This window comes from Lepidochelys olivacea, assembly GCF_965140295.1.
Source record: "Lepidochelys olivacea isolate rLepOli2 genome assembly, chromosome: 4".
NCBI classification, from domain to species: Eukaryota; Metazoa; Chordata; order Testudines; family Cheloniidae; genus Lepidochelys; species Lepidochelys olivacea.
This window is the reverse complement of record NC_140414.1, coordinates 59,066,802-59,094,485: the sequence shown is the minus strand read 5'-3', so window position 1 is coordinate 59,094,485 and position 27,684 is coordinate 59,066,802. Positions and strand designations below refer to the sequence as shown.

Sequence of the window (27,684 nt, the reverse complement as noted above, 5' to 3'; positions counted from 1 at the left end):
CATTGCTATTACCCCTTTTCACCATGACAACCCAAAAAACTGCTGTGATTAAACAGTCTTCATCATAACATACTGTAGAAGTACAAATCGTAGTAGATAACTGTCATGTACAGTAGACGATATAACGAACTTAACTTCTGGTTTTGAGTGAATCAGCTTTTGTGTGAATCAGCAAAGAAAAAGTATTTGTTATTTAAATGTTTATTTTTCCCTCCTAATACATTAATTTTCTAAAAGACAGTAGAAGTGTTCTCTTAAAAATAAAATCAATGCACTTACTCATGAACTTCTGACTCTCATATCTAATGCTTTCTAAACTTTCTGATCTCCTTTGAGGGAATAGCTGTTTTTCTATTCAGAAGGATTCTGTTAAACAAGAAGCAAAAACCCTCAACAAACATGTATCAGTTACTATGGAAATATCTAATACCAACAAATAACACTGAGAGAGGTATAACTAATTTGAGTTGACAAATAACTTATTGTACGGTGACCAGACATCCCGTTTTTAAAGGGACAGTCCCATATTTAAGCTCTCCTGCATGTGTCCTGAATTTTTCTTAAAAACTGGCAAATTGTCCCATATTTTCTGTCCCTCCTCCTCCGCCCACTCCCCCCCTCCCCCAACATCAGTACTGGTGGGTCCTGCTGCTGGCTGGATCCCTGTCTCCAGCCATCTGCTCACCAGCAGTGAGTGGGGAGGTCCAGTGGCTGACAGTGGGGGTGAGTGTGCAAACTGGTGGCAGGGCAAAGCTCTAGCATGCGGGGCCAGCCGTTCCCCCTGCTGGTCCACCAGCACAGCCACCGCTGCATGCCGGCTCTTGGCCAGCAGGGACCCACTCCCCATCCCATTTTCGGCCAGGATTGGCTGCGAGCTGCAGTGGCTGGTGAATGCGAACAAGTGCCAGGCAGCAGCCAGTTACGTGTCGCCTCTGCTGCCCACCCATCAGCTCTTTATATGCTCCCTCTCTCGCTGTCCTCTCCCTGCTTTGCCCCTTTGCCCTCCTACCCAGCTCCACTGCTCCTCCACCTCCCGCCGCCCTCCCCGGCGGAGCACGTCCTGCTCCCAGTGCTGTGTGGAAAACCAGCCCTTGGTCAGAGTGCTCAGCTCACCAACAGTCTGGCCGGCAGGCTCCTTCCTTCCCCCACTGTCTCTGGCTGGGCTGGCACCCTGGCAAAGCCCAAGACCCTCCAGCCCGGGGCGCTGGCCAGGAGGAGTCGAGTCCTGCACATACCAAAGCCCTGCACAGCGCTGACATGGGGAAGTTTCTTTGCCCCTCAGCTAAGCTCGAGAGGGGAGAGCGATTTCCAGCCTGTTCGTGCCCCAACCCTTCAGGCTCCACAGCAGCCCCCCAGGCAGGGGATTAGCATCCTCTTCACCCACCCATCCCCCATCCTGGGTCCTGTCCCCAGGGAGCGTGGGGCTGCTCCGTCCCCTAGGCACCCTGCCCTGCTGAGCCACCTCTCTGGCCCAGTTTGCTGAAGCCCCTGCAGTCAGGTTCCCTGGGCCCTGATGCACAATGCATCCTTACGGTTTAACCCATTCCTGCCCATGCTGTAGCCAGAGGACAGGAGGTGGCTGGTTTATGTCAGTGGCCAGCTGCAGCCTGGAGGTGTTAGCTACCTTTCGACATTGTGCAGGCAGGAAGGGACAAGCTGCTTCCAACCACAGAGGAGGTGGGTGGCGGGGAGAGCTGAGCTCTGCAAAGATACGGGCCAGTTCATCCCTTGTCCTGTCCCCATCTGCCCCCTTCCCTCCCCTGCATCTGGAAGCAGCTCCTGTCCCTTCCCCCCTGCACAGTGCCAATGGCTGCTGCTGGCCACATTCTGGTGTGAACCCTGGCCTAACTCTGGAGGGGCGGGGGGGATGTGACCTTGTTGTGCACCCCCACGTATTGCCTTGGGAAGGTGTGGCGCCAGTTACCAGGAGAGGCTGGTCCATCTTGGGGGCCCAGCCAGGAATGGAGGGCAGAGAGGGCTGGGCAAGGAGGGTTGGGTTGGTCAATCACCCCCGGCCCCCATGTGAGAGCGGTATATGGGAGTGCGTGTATCACCTCTTCCCATGTGAACCCTAAAGCCTTAAAAATAAGAAGGTAAATAACAAGAATCCAACTATGCAGTATTTCTTTTTAACAGGGGCTCAATAAACTTAGTGTTAATTTGAACGTTTGTACTGCATAGTTCTGATTGATTGCCATTGAACTCGCTTGAATACGAATAATTTTACCAGGTGTCCCGTATTCAGCAATGGGAAATATGGTCACTCTACTTATTTGTAATTGGAAAGGATGGGCAGAATTTGTTTTACAAGATATTAGGACTGATTCTCAGCTGGTGAAAATCAGTGTGGCTCTATTGACTTCTCTATGAGATCTGGCCCATAGTTTAAAAAGCCTACTAACAGAGATTATGTACCAGATAATCAGTGCCACAAGAGGTCTGCTCAGAGCAGGCAAGAAAGCAGGTTAGGAAGGGAGGGAAGTTGTCTGTAAGGCTTGTTTGTTCTATCTTCATTTCCATGGCTGCCTTGGCATAATTTAGAGCAACCTCAAGTCTGGTCATTTATTCTGGCTTCTCTGGGGACACTTATACAAGCCAGTAATCAGAATGCACTACCCTCCTACTTCCAGAAGACCCCCCACCATTCTCCCTACACAAGAGAAAGTGTAGACTAGCATAGCCACAGCTAAGATCTGGCTGTATATGTTTGAGTTATTTTATAAGATAAATAAACTGGAGTTTGAATGGTTCAAAAATTAAGACCATCCCCATTTAAACCATTAATCTGAGCCCAAAATTTGACTGAATGTCTCATTGTGAGTCTCTCTTACAATATGTTTATGAGCAAAAATTAATACTAGAAAAGATAGTTAAAAGAATACAGTTGCGGCCAGTGGGACTAAAAAGTAGTAAGTACCATTTTACACCAGTCTGTGTTTACCAGGGCATCATGGTCCTTTGAGCCTACAGAGGGCTGATATCCACTATGTTTCTAAGGATGGCTGGCAAAGAAGTGCCGCATACCTAATAGATGAGTCCTAGAAATGGTCCAAATACATTGTAGTAAATATTAACCCTTTTAATTCTCTTTTCCTCTTTGTATATTAAATTCATTCAATATTAACAATTCTCCCAAAATCTTTATGACATTAGCAAAGAGCATGTTTGAATAGTAGGGCTAGACTCTTGGTTTATAACCTGTGAGTGACCTATATTTAGGAATTTCATAGGGTGAGAACGGGACTGTATTTCATTATGGCTGGCACTTCCATGATTGTGGGAAAACAGATGTCCATGAAAGAGACCTCCCCAAACTACAGAAATATAAGCAGGAGTGGGTGATTGATGAATAATTGATATTGCAGATGTTTTCTGAAATGATAAAATGGGAAATCCATTAAATGATGTTTTTAACTCAGTGGGAACTGCCGGTTGTCCCGGCTATCAGTAATAATGACCAGATTAGAATTCCCTCTGACTTATGAGTCATGTAACCGAAAGATGTGATAAAGGAAATTCCATAAGTAATGAGGTAATACAAAAATGTTAAAACATAACTCAAGGTGAAATTAATCACAGAAAAGTATTTTTTCCTTCCAAAAAGTGGGTTCTTTGTCTCATACCCCATAAAAGGACAGAGGTTTTGGAAAGCAGGTGGGGACTGCGCACTGCTAGCATCCCACCAGTTGCAAAGAAGAGCACAGAGGCCAGTGATTTACTTCACACCAAAGGTATCATATCTGTTTTTTTCTGTATAGTGCTGTACTAATCTCTGATTGCTAATCTTTGATTAAATAATTCCATTTGATCCTGTTATTTGACAATCTCAAAGTGTGATCGAATTCAAACATGCAACAATACCAATTTGTAGATTTGAAAAGAGATCATAATACCAAAACTATCAGTTGGTACAGAATGCTCCCTTTCCCATTCAGCATAGAGGATCTCTACTTACTTTTGATTTCATTTCAATAAAATGAAGAGCAAATACTGAGTGAGCTTTAGTTTCAGCTTGGATTTACAATCCTAGCAGCGAGTGGACCCTGTGGCAGTCTTATTTCATTTTATGATTTTTTTCACAATTCTTTCTGTGAAATATTTTAGTCAAAATTGTTTGTTTTTCATTTTCAAAATAAGAATTTTGAAAAAAAAAAGAATTTGGGGGGAAGCTTATTTATGTGATTTTATTTTTAAAACTCATCCTTGTAATAATTAATTTCCAAAACCACACATGATAAAGGAAAGACATTTTGATAATAAATGCCAATGTAACAGCATATTGGGCTGCATTAGTAGGAGTGTTGCCAGCAGATCGAGGGAAGTGATTATTCCCCTCTATTCGGCACTGGTGAGGCCACATCTGGAGTATTGTGTCCAGTTTTGGGCCCCCCACTACAGAAAGGATGTGGACAAATTGTAGAGAGTTCAGTGGAGGGCAATGAAAATGATTAGGGGTCTAGGGCACATGACTTATGAGGTGAGGCTGAGGGAACTGGGCTTATTTAGTTTGCAGAAGAGAAGAGCGTGTGGGGTGGGGTCGGGATTTGATAGCAGCCTTCAACTACCTGAAGGGGGGCTCCAAAGAGGATGGAGCTAGGCTGTTCTCAGTGGTGGCAGATAGAACAAGGAGCAATGGTCTCAAGTTGCAGTGTGGGAGGTCTACGTTGGATATTAGGAAAAACTATTTCACTAGGAGGGTGGTGAAGCACTGGAATGGGTTATCTATGGAGGTGGTAAAATCTCCATCCCTGGAGGTTTTTAAGGTCCCCAGGCTTGACAAAGCCCTGGTTGAGATGATTTAATTGGTGTTGGTCCTGCTTTGAGCAGGGGATTGGACTAGATGAGCTCCTGAGGTCTCTTCTAACCCTAATCTTCTATGATTCTATGATTTTTAAAAAGCATAACTGAGAGAGATTCACATGACACATGAAATGTGTCTAACGTAAATAATTGCAATAGTTTGCATCATGAGTCACATTTCTAGAATTAACTAAAGTAGAGAGCAGCAGCTGCTGCTGGAACTGAAGCTGCCTCTCCCTAGCCCTCTCAGACAGTGACTAAAGCACAGGGAGTTGAAGTACAAGCCCATTCTTCAAGAGCGTGCCTGCCTGCTGCAGCTGGAATTTTTTTCTAGGTTTTATCCTTTGAAAATTTGCAAGTTATTTGATCTGTTCTTGCAGCTGTTTATCCTGATGGTAAAGCAATCATTTATATTCATCATAATTTTTCCTTGTTTATATTAAAGGGTGGAATTTCCAGCACAGTTCCCCGTAGAGTTTTCCTGTACTACTCAAAGTATTGTTTTCTTCTTTAAATCATTTACATTTTAGCCTCTAATTTGTGATTTTAAGCAGCCTTCCTCATTCTCCTTGTCCTAAAAGAAAGCAGAAAAACAAGGAAGGTGGACTTCTAGCAAAATTTGTATCAGCTGATCTCACTGTGGGTCTTAGTGATATGAGAAGCAGGGTTGTTTGTTTGTCTATTGTTTTCTCCCCTCCCCCAAAACATCTCCACTAGCCATTACTGCTTATGAGACATAACTGAACTGAAGTAGGGATCATTTCCAAAGTTTAATTCTAGCAAGTATTCAAACTTTATGGTCTGAGGTCCAGATCCTGCAATTTAATCCTTGCAAGCAGGCCCCTGCACTCTTGCAGAACACCCGTGACTTCAGAGGGACTCTGCGTGGGTAGATCAGGTTGCTGGACTGGGGGCAAAACATAATTTGTTTGACTCAAAGTTGGATTTGGTTTAATCAAAGGAGGTTAGAGCTGGAGGAAAGAAAATTAACTATAGGAAAAAATGTGAAAGACAAAGAGAAAAGGGTAAGTAAGGTGCAAAATGAGTGTACTAAATCTCTGACAGGGGTTTTAAATGAGAACACGTTGCACATCAGAAAAATTAATTTTATACAAACACACACACATTCATTCTTGGCCTCACTAATTTCCCACCTCACTAAAACTCCCAGGGAACTTGCTCTTTTTCACTAAGAAAAATGCTCATCCACCCCCAAAATCATTTTTCTTTTCTCCATTCTCAGGTCCATCCAATCTGAAGTCACTCATCATTCTGTGCCTTCCTACCCTCCTTGATGGCTCTGCCCATCTCTACCTCTTTAAGTACTGCTCAAGAGAAGTAAGGTAAGACATTTACATGCCCAGCCAGAGGAAGAGGACCACAGGCACAGATGTGTGTAGAAGAAAATCTTGTGAGGGAAGGTCAGGGGGATGAAAGGTTAGGGGAAGACTCAGGACCAGTCTTTGGTTTAGACCAGCTGACAAAGAAATTTAACAGAGAATTGTATCCCTGCCATAGATTTCTATTTAAAGTCTATCCAAAGAATATCACCTTCTGTTAAATTAGGTGTTTAAAGTAAATTTTCAATTGGTTCAAACCCAATTCAATTCTAAGGAAATCTACCATAAGAGGAAGTATGAGGAAGAATAATAGAAATGGGGCAAGGGTATCACCACCCAGAGAAAATTCTTTAAAGGATAAGATTGAAATGAAGTAATTGTGGGCTGCATGAGAGGATGTGGTGGAGGGGGCAGGAGAGGGGGATTCAGTATTTTAGGTTGAAGACTGAATAATATATTTAAAGAGTCAGGGTGAAATCCTGGCCCCATTGAAGTCAAAGGCAAAACTTCTGTTGGTTTCAATGGGGCCAGGATTTCACTCTTTGTCCATCTGAAATCTTTTTTCAGTAAAAGATCTTACTGTCATTGGAAATTAGCATTATTCTGTTTCGGTGTTGATACATAGGCCATGTATAGGCCAAGGTTAACCGCACCTTTGATCCTCTTCCATGGTCTCTTGAGTGAACCCACTTAAGGTTTTAGGCTTTCCAGACGTCACTTTTCTTGGGATGGAGATTCTCCTCTCTCACTCCCTTCAGACTGGGGGCTTAGGCTTGCAGTCCCTCTGCACTACCCTGTTATCCCCAGCAAGCTTGTGCTTTGCTTTCTCTCTGCGGGCTATGGATTGCCAGCAGTTACCCTTTATCATATAGTTCTTTCTAAGCCAGCACATTTTTTTCTTAAGGTAAAAGCATTACAGAGAAAACATATAACAACAATAAAAGTTCCTATGCACATGCTAAAAGCCTACCAGAAGCCACCCGTTGGTTTTTGGGGTCCTTGTAGGCCAACATCTTTCCAACCCTTCCACAAGGGTTGGGGACTTCGAACAGAAGGTCTCATCCATTTTCTGGATCAGAAAGATGGCACTGAGTCTGTTTAAACTCGGCTTTTTCACATAAAAAGTTATTTGTTGGTCTCTGGAAAATCTAGTTTGAACCAATATCTGTATGTGTCCCCAGGGGATGGTACCTCTGGAGGTGTTTACAACCTAAAGTGATTCATCTAATGTTTTTAGTTTCTGTCAGAGCTGTGGCAACCCCCTCTTCCCCAGAGCTACAAACAATCCTGCCTGCTGTAATATTTAAACCATTTATACACTTAATACCAGAGGGTCCCAAAGATACTGCATGTGGTTGAAATATCTCATAGAGTCATAGACTTTAAGGTCAGAAGGGACCATCATGATCTTCTACTTTGACTTCCTGCACATTAACCTCACCTACCCGCTCCTGTAAGAGACCCCTAATCCCTGGCTGAGTTACTAAAGTCCTCAAATCATGATTTAAAGACTTCTCATTACAGAGAATCCACCATTTACAGTGGTATAACCTGCAAGTGACCCGTGCCCCATGCTGCAGAAAAAGGTGAAAATGCCCCAGGCTCTCTGCCAGTTTTCCCTGGGGGGAAATTCCTTCCTGACCCCAAATATGGTGATCAGTTAGACAGTGCGCATGTGGACAAGCCCCTCTGTAGTAACTTACAGTCCTTCCCATCTAGTGTCCCATCACCAGCTATTGGAGATATCTGTCAGAGGCCACATGGCTGATTAACACTAAGGGAAATAGAGAAATTAACCATCATACATTGCACACTGAGTATTTGCCCCTATTTTGTAAACTTAAAAAAAACCATCAGAAATTGTTTTCATTAGAACATAGGGATATTTTGCTGTTTGCATCATTTATCACTAAACATAGTCCCAGTACAGTCCATGTGATTGCTGTATTACTAAAGCAAATGTCTCATTCAACATTTCTGAGACTTATACCACTAAGTGCTAGTATAATCAGTTCTGGCTCAAGTGAATACAAGTGAAGCTGTGCGTTGACAAAGAGTTTATATAATTCACACACACACACACACACACACACACAAAAGCATTCATGCACAAGAAACCCTGGGGTATCGTTTACCTGAGTTTAAAAGGCTCTATTTTCACCACATGTGGAGTCACATACTGCTCAGAGTTCCCCATTGTGAAACTTTCCAGGAATACTCCTGTGCACTGAAATATAATTAATTCTTTTAAATTAGAGAGTAGCAGATGGTATCATAAAACCTGAAAAATATCCTATATACTGTATTCTAGTTTAGCCATCTCATAGTATTTGAATCTCTGACTCAGGACAGGTCTGGGCTGAATTATTCAAAGGTCAGAAAGGAGGGGCACTGGCAGAACCATGTACACATTGGTCATAATCCTGCTGTACTCACTGAAGACACAGGCTCCAACTGATCTCAGTGGCATGTGATCAGGCCTTGTGACTGACTCACATACGCGCTTTTAGTTCCTCACTTTCATGAGGACTGTTTTTCTCACAAATTAAAACAAACAGATAAATCATTGTTAGTTGTGGTCCTCAAACACAACCTAATTAGAGAGAATCGGTGTGAGGGACAGTTTCAGTGTCAGTTCACTTCCCCTATCTGACATGGACTACATTCGCCTGGTAGGGAATACCTTACCTTTTCACATTATACACTTCAAAGAACAAATGTTTTTTCTGGTGCTAATGCCCGTGGAGGTAAAGTGTTGCCTTTGCCGTTCCCAAAAAGCCGGAGTGATTGAAAATAATGTCTTTCTACAAACATAAATCGGTTGATGGGCCCAGCAATATATTTATCTGGCCTGATTCTGTCTCTTTTTGGACAGGGAAGTGTAAAATGAGCTAGTGAATTTGTGCATAATGGGTCTCTTCTAGTCTAGTGAACATGGAAAACATGAAATGTAAATGATGGGTGGTAGACAAGTCACTTTAAGCACAGCTTCCAGGTATTTACCACTGAGTGGAAACTGAAAGGTACAGTAATTGTTCTGTGAGGAGAACAGAATTTCTTGTGCAGACTGAAACTTGGTAATTATTCTTTGTTGGGTTACCAAATGTCCCTTCTTTCATACGGTCTTTCTAAAATATTTGTTCACCAATTAAAATGTGATGAATACAGCTGTCCTATATTAATACATTACTCCATACTAATTACTCATGACTTATCATTAATTGTTTAGGTTGTGAGTTCTGTGGGACAGAGACTGTCTGCTACTCTGAGTGTACATTACCCAGGGCCATCCCTAGGAGGGTGCGGGGCCCAGGACAAATCAGCCTGTATGGGCCACTGCTGGAGCACCTATGGAGAAAAAATGGTGGGTGCTGAGCACTTACCAGCAGCCCCCCCATCAGCTCCCCCCCAGCCCCCCCCAGCGCTTCCTGACCGTCAGTGGCCCTGCGGATCAGCACCTTCCCCTCTCTCCCTCCCCGTACCTCCCACCCACCATGAACAGCTGTTTCACAGCATTCAGGGAGTCTGGGAGGGAGCAGGGAGGAGCAGGGACACCGCATGCTCGTGGGAGGGGGTGGACCTTGGCGGGGCATGGGTGGAGCAGGGGCAGGAAGAGGTGGGGCAGGGTGGGGCCTTGGGGGAAGGGGTGGAGTTGGGGGAGGGCCTGGGACAGAGCTGGGGGTCAAGCATCTCCCGGCAGTTTGAAAAGTCGACGCCTGGCCCTGCACGACAGACGCACACTGAAGTGCGGGGCCCGGAGCGGTCGCCCCGATTCGCCATACCCAAGGGATGACTCTGACCCTACCTAGCACAATGGATTCCTATTTTTAATTTACTCCTAGGCACTACCATAATACAAATAATAAATAACATGGGACATACATAACACTTTGATTATGATTCCAACATATTTCCTTCTTATAATCAGTTTTACCATGGTTCACAATATCAGAAACTAAACTTTATAACTATCAGTGGCCCAGCCAAAATCTAAACCAGGGAACAGCAACTACTGGAAGCCCTCTCCTTTCTTGTGCTAAGTAGGTCCACAGATAAAAGTCAAATTTCAGACCTCTGGGAAGTCTAAAGTATTGATATACAATATGGCAGGGTAACATTTTAGTACTGTTCTACAGAAAATTAAAAATAGAGGAAAGTAATGGTTTAACAATGGACCTACCTAGGTAAGTAAAATTACTCCTATGTGTGTTAAGGATCAGGTGCCAACCCAGTAACACTATTACTACTAAAGATTGGTAAGTAATTACAGAAGACTGGAGGCAGAAACATTTGAAGTAAGATTAATAACTGAATAATTGTGAAGCAAAACCAAAGGTCAAAAATAATAAATTAGAATGCCATTATAAATTATTATGACCTTTAAAACACTCCTGTGTTTAATTAGTCTTCTTCATATACCTGTGAGGCAGCTAAATACTTCTTATACCTAGATTATACAATGAGAAGCTGAGATAAAAACGAAGTAAATTGACCAGGACACCCAGCCATTAGTAGAAAAACTGGGATTAGTATTCGGGCTGTCATGACACCCCGGTTCATTATCTGACCATGAACCATAGTGCTGTAACACTACGCATATCATAGTTTTTCGCAGTTAACCTTATAAATCCATAGCACACATCATTGTAGATATTCAAAGTGCATTACTGTTAATTATGTTTTCATTCTGACAAAAAAGAATGGTATCGGTCTTTTTCCCCTATAGTGACATGCTGTATTCAGTGCTGGATATCAAGAATTTGCTTGGCCTCCCAACTAGAGTCCTATTTAACTCATGATTTTCATATGTTAAGAGCCTTCTTTATCAAAACAACATTTTCTCCTTTCCAAAACCACCTATTTGGTCAGAGTAGAGACCATTACTTTGTGATTTCATGCCCAAAGTGTTTGCAAAGGTAGGAAGGTGTGTGTGGGGGGGGAGGGGGGGCGCTCATGCATGAATCAGGAGGACAGAAGGTCTTTTGGGAAACTTAAGTATCAAAATGGCAAAGTCTCCTGAATTAACCCCCTCATAAGAGGAGCTTCTCTGTTAATGGACTTACCCAGCAAATGAACTGGCAAAACTAGCAAAGGAAATATTTTGAGGTATGTTCCTCTGGACATAAGGAGATAGGAAGGTGACAAGTCACTCTCATTCCTTAGTGACAGTCGCAATAGCTGAGCGGTTGCTTCAGCAGCTACTCAGACAATTTTTTAAACAGTGGGAACAAGGAGCTAGATGCATTCAATAAGAGGTTTGACATGGCAAAGAGCATTTTGAAGGGGATATTTAAAAGGTTCAGTTTGGGGGTACAGTGTCATTTCTGATGAAATTTGGAAGCAAAATCAAGCTCTGCTGAACAGTGTGGAATCACTGCAAAATACAAAACCAAAATACAAAATGTATGAATTATTTTAGCTCATGAGCAAGTAGAAACCAAAGAAAATAGAAACTTATTTTTCAGCTTGCTTTACAGAGATTCTTACCCCTGAAGAGTTTATACAATTTAACTGTGGTAAGAATGCCCTACAGAAAAGGTGTTACATTTCCAGACCCCAGGACTATGCTTGTAATGCATGGCACAGTGACAATGAGGAATCAAATCTGAAAAGCAGCAAGATCTAAAGATAGCTAGAATTTAATGGATACTGCACTGGAATCTTTCCACACTGTACTACTGTAGACTGATTTCGAGGACAAGTTTCAATGCTGTTAACAAAACCCCAACAACTCTGTAAGCTGGGTATGTTTGTGACCATCATTTTATTCTGCAAAACTTAGAAAACTGAAAAAGATGTGGGAGTTATGGTGGCTAATCAGATGACCATGGCACCCAAGGATTATATACACTTTTATTCTTGGACTATTATACTTATCTGTCTTTCTGATGTTTAATACTGTTTGGTGTGATGATAATTGAACCTCCCTCACACTCTAACATACAGGCGGTTTTCAACTTATTTCTGCCCAAGCATGAATAAAGTTCCTTTATATTTTATGAAATCTATGAGTGTCATTCTTAGGTGAACTCTGAGGGTTTGTTAAATACCCACATGGCTCTAATAGTTGCAGTACTTATGTTTGGCAGCTGGCAGGAGGCACTTGGGGAGGGTGGAGAGCAGCAAGCAGCGGGAGGGCAAGGGAACTTAGGGGAGGGGTGGAGTAGATGCGGGAAGAGGTGGAATGAGGGCAGGGCCTCAGGGGAGAGAGTGGAGAAAAGACAGGGCCTCGGGGGAAGGTGCGGAGTGGGGGCAGGACCTTGGGGTGGAATACCCACTGGGAAAAATAAAAGTCAGCGTCTGTGGTGATATAAAAACAGTAACGGACAAGCACTGGAGAATATTCTCTGGGGAACAATCCTGCACTGACAGGAGACAGATGCTCTGTAATACTCCTCATTCTTTAAAATGTGCTGTCTGTAGTTGGCTAGATTTGTATTACAGTGTAAACTCTGGTCCAAGACTCTGGTGTTAGAAAGTCTGCGTCAATGGAAAGCTACCACAAACTTCCTTCAGCCTGGACGTCAGAGAGAGCCCTTAGGAGACAAGGGCTGTTCAGAAAAAGGGTGGCACCGGTGAGGAAGCAGCCAAGACTATGACAGAAAAGAAAGTGCTGACTCGTCTTATCCCCTTGGTAATCTCTACCAATGGGATTTAGAGATGTCCTCCCCCTTGGAAATCATGCCGCCGCCTGACCTCCTTCATTGTGAATCTACCTTAGCATGCCAGGGCCTCACTGGCACAGGGAGAATTAATGTAAACCTCCTCATTTCAGCTTCAGGGGATCTGGTTCGACGAATGTATCTCCTGAAAACTAGCTGCATATACAAATCACATCCCACCACTGTCAAAGCGTAAAATGCACATGGGAACACAGATGCATGTTTTCCAGGAGTGCCCTCAAACCAACAGTGTCTAGGACAAATTTTAAAACATTTCTGAAATAATTTAAATAATAATTACTCCATGCCCCAAAATATCCTGCCTACGTATTAGGGAATATGTCACACTAGATTGTTATTAAGACAGATTTCTGCAAGCTGGCAATACTAACAGCAAAGCAAAGAATCTCCGTATGCTGAGAGCCTGAAGCACTTTAACAATAAATGTCTAGGGATCATAAAACCCAATTACAGTCCTTGAAAAATTATCTTCTAGATCTGAAGACACTCTTGCAGAATTGGAACTCATAAGGAATCCTATATATAAGCGTGGCAATCTCAGCCAGACAACAACAGCTGCCTCATCCACTCTGAAAACATTGACAGACTTACCTGGAATGCTGTAAAATGGAACCGGAACTCTTCAGACACAGAGCTGTTTTATTCTTTCACTCTCGAACAAAGAGGCCACATTTCGTTCTGTTGCACCAGAGTTTGGATTTATACCAATATAAATAGGAATAGACTTTGACCCAGTGACTTGTTAATTCAGTATAACACCTTGAAGAATAATATGCTAACCAAACATTATACATGAATGTAAAGTTACAAAGAAATGTTTGATTTCAGATATACTGTAGCTGAGAAGAGAGAGTTACTGAAAGTTGCATTCATTATCATCTTATAGCTTTTAATAACTATTCACAAAGAATATATTCTCCCTCTGCTAATCCCTTCCAAACAGATATTTTAGTAACAGATAAGAATGTTTAACCACTATCAATACCAATCACCAAAAGCAAAGCCAAGTGTTAACATTACCCTTTTGATACAGAAAAGGAATTTTGGTGATACAGAATTTTATGTTTAGGTGAATTCTGTTTTGGTTAAGGCTCCACGTGGTTAGATTAGTTTTTTCTAAAATATTGTATGTGTTTTGGTGTTTACTAATGACTTTCCATCACAAGCATTCTCGGTAAATAAAAGGACTCATCAAAGTTTGTCTGTTATGTCTCATATTACTTAACTCGGCAATATGGTCTGTACCGGTACCATGGTGGCAGGGGAGGGGGAATATTGCAATGTCAAAAGAATGACAATTAGATAAAGAATATAAGAAAATGCTATATGATGATGGTGTAGTTCAATTTGTATTGTCACAAAGTATGATATAATCCCTGAAATATTACAATTAATAGGAAAATTCAGTAAGAGCTCAAATAATAAAATAAACTGGACTAAATTTGAAGTAATGAACATTTCAAAAGGTATTTCAAAGAGTACTCAGAGACTAGAGATTTCAATGGGCAGCTATTGAGGAAATGGAGTAGGACTCAAATCAAAGAGCAGTCTGAGGAAAGCAATGAGAATTAAGCCAAATCCATCAATAAATACAGTAAAGTCACATAGAGAATGGTGGGTCTTTTTAAACTTTTGAGGTTCCCCCTATATTGTGCTCCATAAAAGTATCAGAAGAAGTAGAAATAGCACACAGAAAAATCCATATTACAGGGGATCTCCAGTGGCTTGCTGCAGCTAGGTTTCTTTCTGCCTGTTTCAGGTCTGGCCAAACCACAGCTTGTGATTTTACAGTTAAAATGCGGCTCATGGAGAAATTACAGTCCAACACACTACTTGCCCAGAATTAATACGAGCACACAGGGCTTAAATTCTCTTTAAGTATTCCCCAGAGTCCCCAAGATCCCCCTCCAATTCTCCAATTTAGGAAGATAAAAATAGCCATACCAATGGTCCAACCTAGCCCAGCATCCTGTCTTCCAATAGTGGTCAATGACAGGTGCTTCAGAGGGAATGAACAAAACAGGTAATCATGAAGTGATCCATCTCCCGTCAACCATTCGCTGCCTATCCTGGCTAACAGCCTTTGATGGACCTATCCTCCAAGATGATGAAGAGGATTGCAAAGGAGCTGGACAGGGTGAAGGATGAAATCAGAGCAGAACAAGCCCCACCCCTGCTCAGTCTCACCAGTGCACACCAAACTCCCCTGGGACCACACCTTGCTTCCCCTTTAACCTCTTCAGCAGAGCACGAGATCCTTAAAAATACATGGCATGGCCTTAAAGGGACAGAGCACTCATAAATATAATGCTAGCATTCCATTATGAGTCCAACACAAAGAGATTGGAAATAAGTGAGGAGACTCCAGGGGTGTGGGTGGGGGTGGGGCATGACGACAATGTCAAGAGAAGGAGATTATCAAAGTATTTTAGCTGGAATGTTTTGGGTAATGTGGAGAGGATACTTTGATTTTTCTCTCTCTCCCTTTCTTTGAGGAAGCAACTGAATATTAAATAGTTTTGTAATGGCAATATCATACTTTAGCTGCAATAATGATATGGTTTTGCCAGAAATATATAGAATTTTCTTTGCTTCTTCTTTCCTATTTATCATCTCAACATGTATGCTGAAGAATCCATAATTCATGTACCAGTCACTGTGCTCAGCCATTTCCAGAGCCACTGATACATCTTTGTTTTCAAGAATGTATTTAAAATGCAAATGAACAGTCATTTTCTGTTCTCTTTTCAATTCTCTACCTAGTCTTCTGTTCTTATCAAGCTTCAGTGACTCTTGATTCTAGACCTGTGGCTTCTTTCCATATCTGCTGTTTAAGAAATACAGAACCGATTGTTACCATCTTTGTTGGGTTCAGTCACAGACTCATTTCAACAGTTACAGAGCAGCCTATGAGTGTGAGGCACTTAGACAATGCAAGTATCTTAAACAGAATGCATTTTCACAGCAGAGCTTGAATTCAGAATGCTGGAGATGTATGGAGTGTGGTTTGATTTGTGTGTTTCTCAAGCGATTCCTTACAAACAAAAGTGAAACCTCATTACAACACACTGAACCAAATTCATCTCTGGTGGATCTCCATCAACCTCAGAGGTGAATTTGGCATATGAGCTGTACAGATTTAAAACCACATTTTATAAGCATACTACAATAACCCCATCAGTTTACAAATGAAGAGACAATCTGAACCTTTTCAGAGCAAAACAGCAATGATCTAACCTATACTTTCGCAGGAGTGATCCCCAAAACATCTATAGTATCCCTCAAAGATTAACGGGGGGGGGGGGTTTCTTCAAGCAGCAGCAAGAGCCAGAATCTGTCTCCTAGCATGCAGCAGTCATTCCTTTGATTTATGACAATGGCTCGGTCTTGTCTCTGAATCAGAGGGTTGTTAAATTCCTGAGGAGCCTCATCTCATCACCCTGATATTTGCGAGTTCAATGAGGCATTCAAATAGGTAATTTCTGTGTTCACACCTATTTGTTCATGATTTTAGGTAAGCCTTGTGACCCAACTAATGCTGCGTCATGCAAAGTGTCTTGCAAAGTGTCATGGATTGGCCACAGGCAATCATTCTATTTTCAGTGTAAATTGTAGGTACTTTGAGACAATTGATTGATTCTCACTGGAATAGACAGAACTGGATTTAGTAAGGAAAGTGCATCTAAGAGATGTCATTATTGAATTGGACGGCTCAAGAGAATCACAATTCTGAATGTTCATTTTGGATATCTGAATCCATATATTTATATTTACACATTTTCAGAGTGGGACATTAATAATACATAATTTTCTTGTAAAGTAAGCTCCATAAAAATGTAACTTGATAGTTTAGTTGTTGTAATCCTTTAACAACATAAAGAAAACCTCTAAAAGATGCAGCTAGTCTACTATTCAATGGATAAGAGGGGACTTGACCCTGTTTTTTTTTTCCTTCATAGGAAAACATATGGAAATCTCCTTTACCTAATAAAAAAAGCAATGGGGAGGAATCAGGGATCATGAGACTTGAATTGCAAAGCTTTGAGTGTGAATAAACAGCTTGAAAAGTGGGGTAAAGCATATATCTATTAACTTTCAAGCACTATGTCATTTTCTTTTTTCTGAATTCCATTTCAGTAAAATCTCCAGATTAGCAAACTCTTTATAGTATTAGATGTCCCCGAGGAGCGATTTTGTGTATTTCCTTACTGTCAATCTCCTCACATAATAATGTTTATTATTTATGTTATATATGATTGATAGGGCAGAGAGGTTCAACACCAGCAGAGAAGGGACTAAGGAGAGCTCATGGGCCCAGATAGCCCCATCCCCACTATACCTACAGCTAATGCAAAGCCTGGAAGGGGAACAAAAGAATAGAGCCTATCTCAGTTCAGGACTGACTGGCCAGGAAGGAGGGTGCAGCTCTGCTTCTCTGCCTGAAGGGAGCTTGGCCTGCAGAGTTGGGAAGAGCAGCCAGTGGTTAGGAGCAGTTAGATCCCCAAGGAGTGGGTGACACAAAAGTAATAGATGGTTTGGAAGCCAAGTCTGAAAGAAAGGGCAGTTACTCCTCATGGGAAGACTGATGGATGATCCAATATTGAGTTTGCTTTTTGTTTTAAAAGATTTTGGGACTATGACCTCTAACTCTCCCCCCATTTCCCCATAGGAGATAAGACCTGAAGAGACACTGGAGACAGAGACTTCTTCCACACCCCACCCCACCCCCAGAGAGATCTGTGATCATGTCAGGGTGCCTGGAAGATCCACCAAGGGGAGGGCACTTCTCCAGCCATGCTATTACAATTCATATTCATTTTCCTTAATACTAACATATAAGGGAAGAAAAATTTTGATTGGTTAGCTCACAAGACAGGGAAAAAGGAGTTCTGTTTCTGCCATGTACTTGATTTGTGACCTTGCATGAGTTTCTCTCTCCCTTATTTTCCCTCCGTAATGCCAACTTTCATAGAAGGCTTTGAAATCCCCCAAAATGAAAGGTGCTATACAAATGGAAAGTATTATAGAATCTTAATGAAATCCACATTCAGTGTATGCAAAGTTTGAAAGTCTTTTTTCATTTCAGATAGTTTGTACTTGTATTTGCCAGTTGTCATCAGGCTCAGGTTTTACCACCTGCATTCATCATACAAGCAGATGACCTCTTAATAACAAACAGCCAATCACTGTCATTGGAATTGCATCCTGTAATTCAACTCCAGTAATTTACTGTTGTATGAGTCATGTAATTGGGAGTGTATATGGCCTTGATAAAGTAACTAATCTGCAACTATTCACCTCCTGGAAACAGATCTTTTCATCACTGGTAATTGTCACAGTGATAACAGCCGTATATTCATTTTAATGGCTCTCCAGCTGTGTATACAATGTTAGTGTCACTGTCAGCTATAAAGCTCATGAAGTTAGACCCAGACCCTGTAAAATGTTCTTCCCTTTAAACATGTGAGCAATCCCACTGAAGTCATTGGGACTATCTGTGTGCTCAAATTTAAGCGTACACATAAATCTTTGCAGGATCGGGCCTTAAGATGTAAGAACATGCACATCTCATGCCGTCTTCAGAAATGAAAAAATATTTTTATTATTAAACTGTAGGGTGAATCTATCTTCATACACAGCCACTGATCTGTATTACTGCAGCAAAGAGATCTTACAGCATTTAACCCTGTGCTCTGTTACCAAGAACCTTGTTTTCCTCAGCATGTGCATTAATTAGAAGGGTTTTTTCTTATAACTAAACATAGCAACTTAATATCACTCCTCTTCATTTAAAAGCAGGTAATAGTGGTAGCATAAACAACTGTTTCATTTAATTGTTGCTTTGCAACATTGGAAGCTGACAGTGGATGGCGCCATAGTTTGCTTCTGTAGGGATTAAGTTGAAGGAACAACTCTCTAGGAGCAAGACAGGAAATTGCTGAGTTAGCTACGGCTTTTCTGTAAAGTCTACATCTATTTCTAGAATACCCAGGAAGCAGAACTCTATCTCATTTGTTCTTGGCATTCAGCCTGATTAAAGCATTATGCTAAGATTATATGCTATCAATCTCAAGGAATGATTTTAAAGGACTCTAATGGATATTATATTGTCTCCTGTGCATTCTAAGCAACCAGGACATCTGTTTGATGGTCACTAATACCTGATATGAAGAGTTTTATATTTTAATAATCACACCTGGATTAATATTTTGATAAAATATAACATTTTAAATGTAAGAATAAGTGAGAAATTCTCTACTTAATAGCATACTAGATTATTCTCAGATGCAATCAAAAGCCTTCTTGAATGTTGAGTGGTTTCTCATTAGTATTTAGCTACCAACATGGGCAATTAATCAAACCTGGATACTATAAAGAGAATAGTTAGTGTTACATCAAAACCAAACCCCATAACATTTGAGGTGGGACTCAAAATTAATCCTTAACATATCTGACTCCTCAGAAATCTACCACAGGTTATGTAACTACCTAACAATCAATACTTTGTCTGATAACTTAATCAATTGCTGGCATTAGCATATTTTCAAACGAATGAACTCTTCTTTAGTCCTTTCTGTAGTTTATTAGGTTCCAGTGAAGTGTTCCTTCAACATTACACTCAACGTATGTATCTTCTTCTCCCTAGTATTTTCTCTTGAGCAGTTTGTATAGCACTTTTTATCTTCAACGCTTTTTACAAAATCTTACTGGTCAATGAATATTTGATAATAAAAGCACTGTGGAAAAAAGTAATTCCATTTCTGTTTCAAACACAACATATATTGGAAGAAGTTTTTGTCAGTAAACTTGAATTCACTTGATAGTACACTTACAATAGGAGATAATCTCAGTTCACTGGGCTAGACTTTGATCTGATTTATATTATTCTAACTGGCTTATCTCCATTGACTTAACTGAAGTTTCCCTGGAATTTTTGCAGTGTATACAGGATTATGATCTGGAACATTGTCTTCCAACAAATGTTTTAACAATGATGACTTTCTTTCTTTCTTTGTTTTTTGTTTTTTTTTTTTTTTTACTATTACACTGGATTACTATTTGAGCTGCTGGCTGCACCCAGACTGGTGACCAGGAAGTTTTCTTTTGTCATAAAATATTAAATAGATATGGGCAAAAACTCAAACCCAAATCTGGAAGAAATCTTCTATCCAGATCTAGTTTGAAAGTGCCAAAATCTTGCCTAGGGTGGTAGAAATTTCAAAAAAGACAGCTGACCTTGTATGATTCTTACCATTTTCCATTAACTATTGTTGAATCTGAACCAAAACCTCAAACTAGATTTGGCTTCAAAACTTGAAGCAGAATTCTAGCATTAGATATTAAGGAAACCCTGGCCTAAATCGAACCTGGTTCTAGCTCTGAATACCGCCACTTCTGGCCATCTGTAGTATTAAATAAATTCAGTCCATTGGTCTTCACATGGGATACTCAGGGGCATAGTCTAGTTGCCTCCTTTCTCCATTATATAATGGCTTTCTCAGTCAGAATCGTCTGCACATGTTTGTTCATTAGCACAGGGGTGAAAGTTCTATTCTCTAGCTATATTAACATAAACTTCACTGGGCTGCATAATCCTAGGCACTTGAGACCCAGAAGGGCAACGGCTCTGTTTGCTAGACAAGTTGTAGTGTCTACAAATTAATTCTGGCAGTGTAATTTGATTCAGATGAATGGGGATATCACTGAGTCTAGCATCTTAAAGAGGGTCATCTGAGATATATTGTTATACCAATAAAATAAAAACCAGCAGGATCTTATTAAAAGGGCAAAAGGCAAAATACCACATTTATTGTGAATACAGAAAGAATCATAGTAAGCAGTTAGTTATAGCTATAACATTCCATTCAATCTCATATTTATTCACACATTCATTCATACAAACACACACACACAGGTTCTGCAAGGTTGTTATCATAGTTATCAGCCTTGGAATTGCTCATGCCAAGACACTGGCCAGGTGGCCTGGACATGAGGAGGGGGCAGGGCCTTGTCAGATGCTCATCGATATGCTCCTGGAAGTTGGTTTGCAGAATCAGACCCCAAAGTTCTCACTTTTTAGAGTCCATTTTTATAGGAATTTCTTCCTATGCCAGTCTATGGGAATTGCTTCATCATGCTGTTGCTGAATCAATCAGCAGATGGCACATTCCTTTGACGGCTCCGTGCTGCTAGATGTTACCTTGTTCTTTGGTTCTCCCATTCTTGAGGCTGTTGGGTGGATTCCAGTCTGCCCTCCGGGGGTCCTCTAGTTATTGCCACTTAACGCCTTCTTCAGCCGATGGACACTGCATTCTTAGGCTGGCACCTCCCTGATCATTCAGTTATTATCCACACCAAGCATCCATCCACATACATCCTCTACCTCTATTTTAATCACAATTGTTAATACAACAAAAGGGCGGGGAGTCTCTGGGTGCTGTTTCTGTTGTTACAGAGTATTGGTTTGAGTCTCTCTCTGTGTGAATTGCTTTGAGAACAGACTCTGTCTTAGAATGTACTAACGCAATTAGCAGCTTGCAAGTTTCACACATAGAGGGAGAGAAACAGTACCAAAAACCAAGAGACCTTTTCATTAGTAATACCCTGGAATTTAAACTCTGGGGAATCAAATTCATTTGTGATTTTAATACAGAACTTCTTTAATATGATCCAACAATATTTGTAAATAGGTAGTGGATTTCAGGAACAGTGTCATTTTCAGAGGATAAAGTATTAAAACATTGCTTATTAAGGATAAAGTAGCTTTGTCCAATGATCTGGTTGTATTATTGTAAACCATTTTTGTAAAAAACTGTATCTTAATTTAGTTCAAATATTTTTTCAAAGTTGCTATTTATGTGAATATTTATGTCTTTGATGGAATGGGGATGTTGCTTAATTGGTATTTTCGTCTTGGTTACTTAATTTGAAAAGTTTAGTTTTGTCTCAGCCAATTTTTAATCCTGAGCAACTCCTAAATGTATTTAGTGTACAGAGTATATTGAGTAGTGCATGTTGGGGCTGGGATAATGAATAAAAAGGTCATTTATGTGCCATGAAATATGATCAGGGATCTCTGCAGCCAGCATGCTTTTGAGTTCAGATGTGTGCTGCTAACGATTCTATATGTACAGCTTACAATAGTGGCCAAATTGTGCTCTCCCCTGGCAAATCTGTGTCGAATTATGTATGCCATGCTTATCACAATGGTATCAGAACGCCTCCCTGCAAAAGGTCTGGGATTCAGTGTGCAGACTTTCCTGCAAACCAACACTTTGGGGAAGAATTGCAGCATTTGCCATTGGGTAGGGTAAGTGGTGAACATGACTCTTCTAACACACAGGTATTCCAAGATCCAGAGGGCAGCCACACAGACCTCAAGGCAGCTGCAGAGGATCTAGCATTCATGCGGATGTCAGAAACCTATGACATTTTTCCATATAGAAAAGATAGTTGAGATCAGTCGTGAAGGGTTTTTAATTAATTTTTTTCTCTCCCTCTGAGCCCTGTAAAACTGGCCTAGTGTCTCAATAAAAATGTGAAAAAACTCTCTAAAACATTCACAAAATAGTTTTTCTGTAATATAAGTGAGCTATAGAGAACACATGAGATGTGGTATAAAGGTTCTTCTTTGAGTGATTGCACATGTGCATTCCTCTCTTGGTGTGTGTGCTCCCCGCACACAGTTGCCAGAAATTTTTCCCTCAGTGCTACCCATTGGGATGGCTCAAGCTCCCTCTACTGCCATGCTCTGCTAGCACCAGGATAAAGTGGTGCCCAGCTCACCCTGTGCCCCCTCAGTCCCTTCTTACTGCCCATGATAGTCACTGGAGCTGCTTTTCTTGCATTCCCAAGTTCTCTGTGCACTTTTCTCTATATAGCGTAGATATTTAGTTTTAGTGTAGTTATTAGTTAAGTAGTTAGTTTTTGGTATTTATCAGTTTTTCATCTGATCTCCAGTGCCAAGGGATGCCTCGGTCACCAGGCTTCAAGCCCTACATCTCCTACTATGCCCCTGAGTGACCCACACTCAAGTTGCTTGAAGTGTCTGGGGAAGCTCATTTGGGGGCTTCTGCAAGGACTTTAAATCTTGCATGAAGACAGATCGAGAGGCCAGGCTAAAATTTCTGCTCATGGAAGAGGCACTGAGACCTCCACCTGGGCCAGGCCAGTCAGAGACGGCTCCAAGTGCAATGGTGTCGGTAAGGAATGCTCCTCCTATCGTATTAGAGTCCCAGCCTGATCACCATGCCCAGTGCCTAGAAAAAAGCATAAGAAACAGGCTGTTGAAAGGGGATGATTCCCGGCAACCAAAATCTGCCAGGCATGGGGATCAGAGTAGAGTGCAATCTAAACCCAGGCAGTCCTCTGCCTCGGTACCACAGAAACCGGCACCATTTACTCTGGCACCTATGTAGGTACTGACGAGTCTGGAGCCAGAAGAGGCTTCCACATTGGTGGCACTGCACCATACTTATACAATCTTAACTACACCAGAGGCATTTGCGGCTGTCAGGGATCTCCTCTCATTGTCGGGTACCAGTATCACCAGCACCACAAGAGTCACCATTATCGGTGCCAGCAGGTATGGAGGAACTGGCTGGATTGTTATAATGCTTGTTACCATGCCAGCCTCACATACCCAGGACGGTTCATCCTTTGGCACTGTCAAAGGGAAAACTTGTGATGCTTGCCTTGCCACCTTGGCATTGATTGCTGGCACTGTCAGGAATGGCACCCCTGTGGTCAGCAGAAGAAAACTTGTCCTCTTGCAAGTCGGAGGTTGGGTCCTATTCTTTCTATCCTTGGAGCCGCTCTTGCTACTCCTCCAGACATTTTCACTCTTCCATGGATCCGGTCACAGGAGTACCATTGAGTGGTTGGCCAGGAGGTAACTGGGGACCTGTGTGGGTACAGTGGCCCTTTTGGAATCCATGGGGATTTCCCCTAGTTTCCAGGACATATTCTAGGTGCTTCTATTTGGTGGCCTCAGAAAGGCGTGTGGCACCTTCTCACTACGCAGTACCCATTGTGCACTCTGGTACCAAACCCAGTACTGGGCCCCAACAGCCAGCTCAACAGGATCCTGCAGATTAAGAATGGGAAGAAGAGCACCCACAACCAGTAGTGACATCATCTTCCTCTTCCCTGTACAAGGCAGTATCAGGAGGGTGCATGTCGCCTCCCGCAGATGACTATAAGGCTCATCAAGAGTTGTTAAAGGGGGTAGCCTTAAATCTGGGCATTCAGATGGAGGTAGCAAAAGAATCCTCCCGCAGCCTGGTAGATATTCTAGCTACTGCAGGTCCATAATGGCCTCGTCAGTATGGACCCAGTTAAGTCTGTGGAAGACCGCTGTATCCCTTCACCCCACTTCAAAAAGGGCTGAATGAAAATACTACGTACCCACCCAAGGTTATTAGTTCCTGTACACCCATCCCACCCAGGGTGCCTTATAGTGTCTGCTGCCAATGAGAGAGAAAGGCAGGGACAAGAGGGCTCAGCTCCGAAACCAAAGGACTCAAAAAAAAAAACAAAAAACCTAGACCAGTTTCATTGGAAGTTTACTCTTCTGGGGGGTTACAACTCAGGATTGCAAACCAGCAGGCACTACTGGGAAAGTATGATTTCAATTTGCGGGACTCCATGCAAAAATTCAAAGACTTGCTGCCACAAGAGGCTAGGCAGGAGTTCTTCTCGCTACTGCACAAGGGCAAAATCAGTGGTGAGGGCCTCTTTACAGGCTGCTCTGGATGCGGCTGATTCAGCTGCCAGGTCCATGGCTTTTGCAGTGACAGGCATAGGAATTCCTGGTTACAGTCCTCTGGGCTCCCTCAGGAAGTCCAACAGATTATTCAGGATCTGTCCTTTGAGGGATCCTTGTTCTTTTCAGAGGAGACGGATGTGAACTTCATGGGCTAAAGGACTCAAGGGCAACACTAAAGTCCCTTGGGTTGAACACCACTGTCCTTTCCAGGAATCACTACAGGCCTCAACAACCCATCCGGTACTCTGCCCCAGCTACCCATCAGGACCTGCTGGGAAAAAGAAATGAGGGTGATAGGTGTAGATACTCTGCCTTTTACCTCTGCATTAATGCCTGCCCCACCCAGACCTCCAGCGGTTTCTAAACAGGCATTTTGATGGAATGCTTGAGGACGCCGTACCAGTCTCCATGATGCCAGACCCCATTTTTCCTTTAGTTGCAAACCACCTTTCCCAATTCCTCAGGGATTGGTCCCATATCATGAGGGACTGTTGAATATTGAGTGCTGCAGAAGTGGGATACATCCTCAGCTTATTTCTACCCCTCCGTTCCACCCTCCCTCCCCATCCCTCTTCAGGGACTCCTCTCATGAAAAACTTCTGCACCTGTTCAATCCCTCCTTCAGGTGAGAGCCATAGAAGAGGTACTGCAGAAGTTAAGGAGGAAGGGTTTCTACTCCTGTTATTTCCTAATTCGAAAGGCGAAGGGAGGTTTAAGGCTATTTTACACCTGTGCCAACTCAACAAATATCTCAAAAAAATAAAGTTCTGCATGGTCACCTGGCATCCATTATTCCCTCTCTCGATCCTGGAGATTGATACACCATCATCTCTTTAAGAGACACCTATTTCTATGCATTAATATAACGATGGCACAGAAGGTCCCTCATGTTCGTAGTGAACCATTCACACTACCAGTTCACGGTGCTCCTGTTCAGCCTGTCTGCAACTCTTCAGGTGTTCACAAAATGTGGCAGCATTCCTGAGGAGAATAGGGGTACAGTTCTACCCTTATCTGAACTACTGGCTAGTCGAGGGATGGTCCAGGGTTCAGGTGGTGTCCAGTGTTTGGCTCATCCAGTTGATGTTCAAGGGCCTAGGCCTTCTAATAAATGCAGACAAGTTTGCCCTTTGTCTAGTACAAAGGATAGAGTTTATCAGAGCAGTGTTGGACTCTACCCAGGCCAGGGCATTGCAATTCACAGAATTACAATTCCTCTCAATACATTCCCTCAAGGGTCATCCAATCACAAGAGCCCAAAACCTGTCCTCATGGGCTTATTTGGAACAACACACTGGACTACAGCTCAGACCCCTCCAGACGTGGCTGGCCTCAGTGTACTCATCAGGCCGTCTCCATCTGCACACTGTACTCATGGTAGCTTCAGAGGTTTTTATCTCTCTGTATTGGTGATTGGATCCTCTCAACATTTGTGTGGGAATTCCCTTCATCTGTCTTCCACCATCAGTGACTCTGGTCTCAGACATGTCAGTTCTAGGCTGGGGAACTCACCCTGGGGCCCGTCAGAATTAAGGGCCTTTGGTCTCGGGCGGGGCTCTCTCATCATATCAATGTCAGAGAACTCAGAGTGGTTCATCTTGCCTGCCAGACATTGCTGCTTCATATTGGGGACAGAAGTTTTTGTTCTTACAGACAACACGGTAGCCATGTTTTATCTGAATAGGCAAGGAGGAGCTCTCTCTTCCCTCCTTTGTCAGGAAGCAATTCACCTATGGGAATTTTGTATAGCCCATTCAATCAACCTTGGGGCCTCTTACCTTCCGAGAGCACAGAATGAGTTGGCAGATCACCTGAGCAGGTCTTTTCCAAGTCACCATGAGTGGTTTATTCACCTGGCTGTAGCCAGAGGCATTTTCCAACATTGGGGGATTCTCCAAATAGACCTGTCTGAACAAGTACAACAGAAAGTGTCGCCAATTCTGCTCCCTTCAAAGCTGCAGTCCGGGTCCTATCACAGACACTTTCCTGCTACCCTGGATGGGACAACTTTAATATGCTTTTCCCCCAATCCCACTCCTACACAGAGGGCTATTAAAGATCAAGCGAGACCATGCCTGGATTTTATTAATAGCCTCAGCATGGGCCCGCCAACACTGGTTCCCCACTCTGTTAGAACTCAGGCAATCTGAATCAGACATTACAATCTAAATAGAAAAGAGAAGACAGTATATAAGCAAATGTCAAAGGTACGTTCCCCCACTATACTTCCTGCTTACCCTATCACTCTGTCTAGGTGCTTAAGCCAGTATGTTACACCGTTATTGACCATACCTGCCTTTCTTCGCCCTACCTACTTCACTGAAACTGAAACAGGGTCAGTGTGTGTGGTGGAGGGAAGCAGTAATGGAGAGAGGAACAGGAGAGGAAGAAAAGAATTAGACAATCAGATGATGTTTGCCAACTCCACAAAAATAGACAGGGTGTGTGTGGTGGCGGAGAAGGGATGGACAGACTACAGCTAGATGGGAAAAAATAGCCAGTCAGAGGGTGCCTCTGTTACTGAAAAGATCTAAGGCCTCTTTGGTCCCTTTGCAGTCCTTGCTGCTCTCTCCCCACCACCTGCCTTCAGAGAACTTGGCATGGGAAGATTCCACCTCTGCTCTATGGGTTCCTAGACTGGGAACATCCTGGTGGTCTGTCTTGCACTGAGATATAACTCTCTGCACAGCAGTGTTTATCAGTGCTTCTTGTAGCTTCAATAAACAATTATTTGTATTCTTTTGCTTTCATAAAGCTCAATAAGTATCTACATAGAAAGAAAAGCAGCACATCAAGTCTGCCAAATGCTGCCCTAATTTCTGCTGTACCCCCCAGGTGCAGTTGGGTGATCAGTGCAAAAAACAGAGAACTGCAGAGTTCTGTAAGTTCTGCTTTTCAACCCAGAACAATTGTCACATCATTGGTCTGTATCTCCTCTGCTATGTAAACTAAAATATAATTCTGTCAAACTAGCCCTCACCATGTAACTTTACAGAATCATTTTAGTATGGAAACAGCTCTTTAAAGGCTTAAAAACTGGAATGATAGAAAGAATTATAGAAAATGCCGAAAGAAAGAATATTATAAGGGATGG

At 42.3% G+C, this 27,684-nt stretch overlaps 1 protein-coding gene across 4 annotated transcripts in view; it reads left to right on the top strand.

Moving 5' to 3' along the window:
- The window catches only part of LOC311520089 (uncharacterized protein), a 62,182-nt gene extending 43,930 nt beyond the window's left edge, over positions 1–18,252 (top strand). For 2 of the 4 annotated variants that reach the window (XM_084627332.1, XM_084627333.1), the window contains exons 3-5: positions 3,605–3,731; positions 6,044–6,143; positions 13,299–13,550. In XM_084627332.1, coding sequence (XP_084483458.1) covers positions 3,605–3,731; positions 6,044–6,143; positions 13,299–13,428 — 357 coding nt within the window. In that variant the 3' untranslated portion in view covers positions 13,429–13,550. Of the gene's footprint in view, positions 1–3,604; positions 3,732–6,043; positions 6,144–11,605; positions 12,087–13,298; positions 13,551–17,492 lie in introns of those variants that run through there. The other 2 variants (XR_014711486.1, XM_084627334.1) reach the window with 2 other exon arrangements.
- Positions 18,253–27,684: the final 9,432 nt, after the last annotated feature.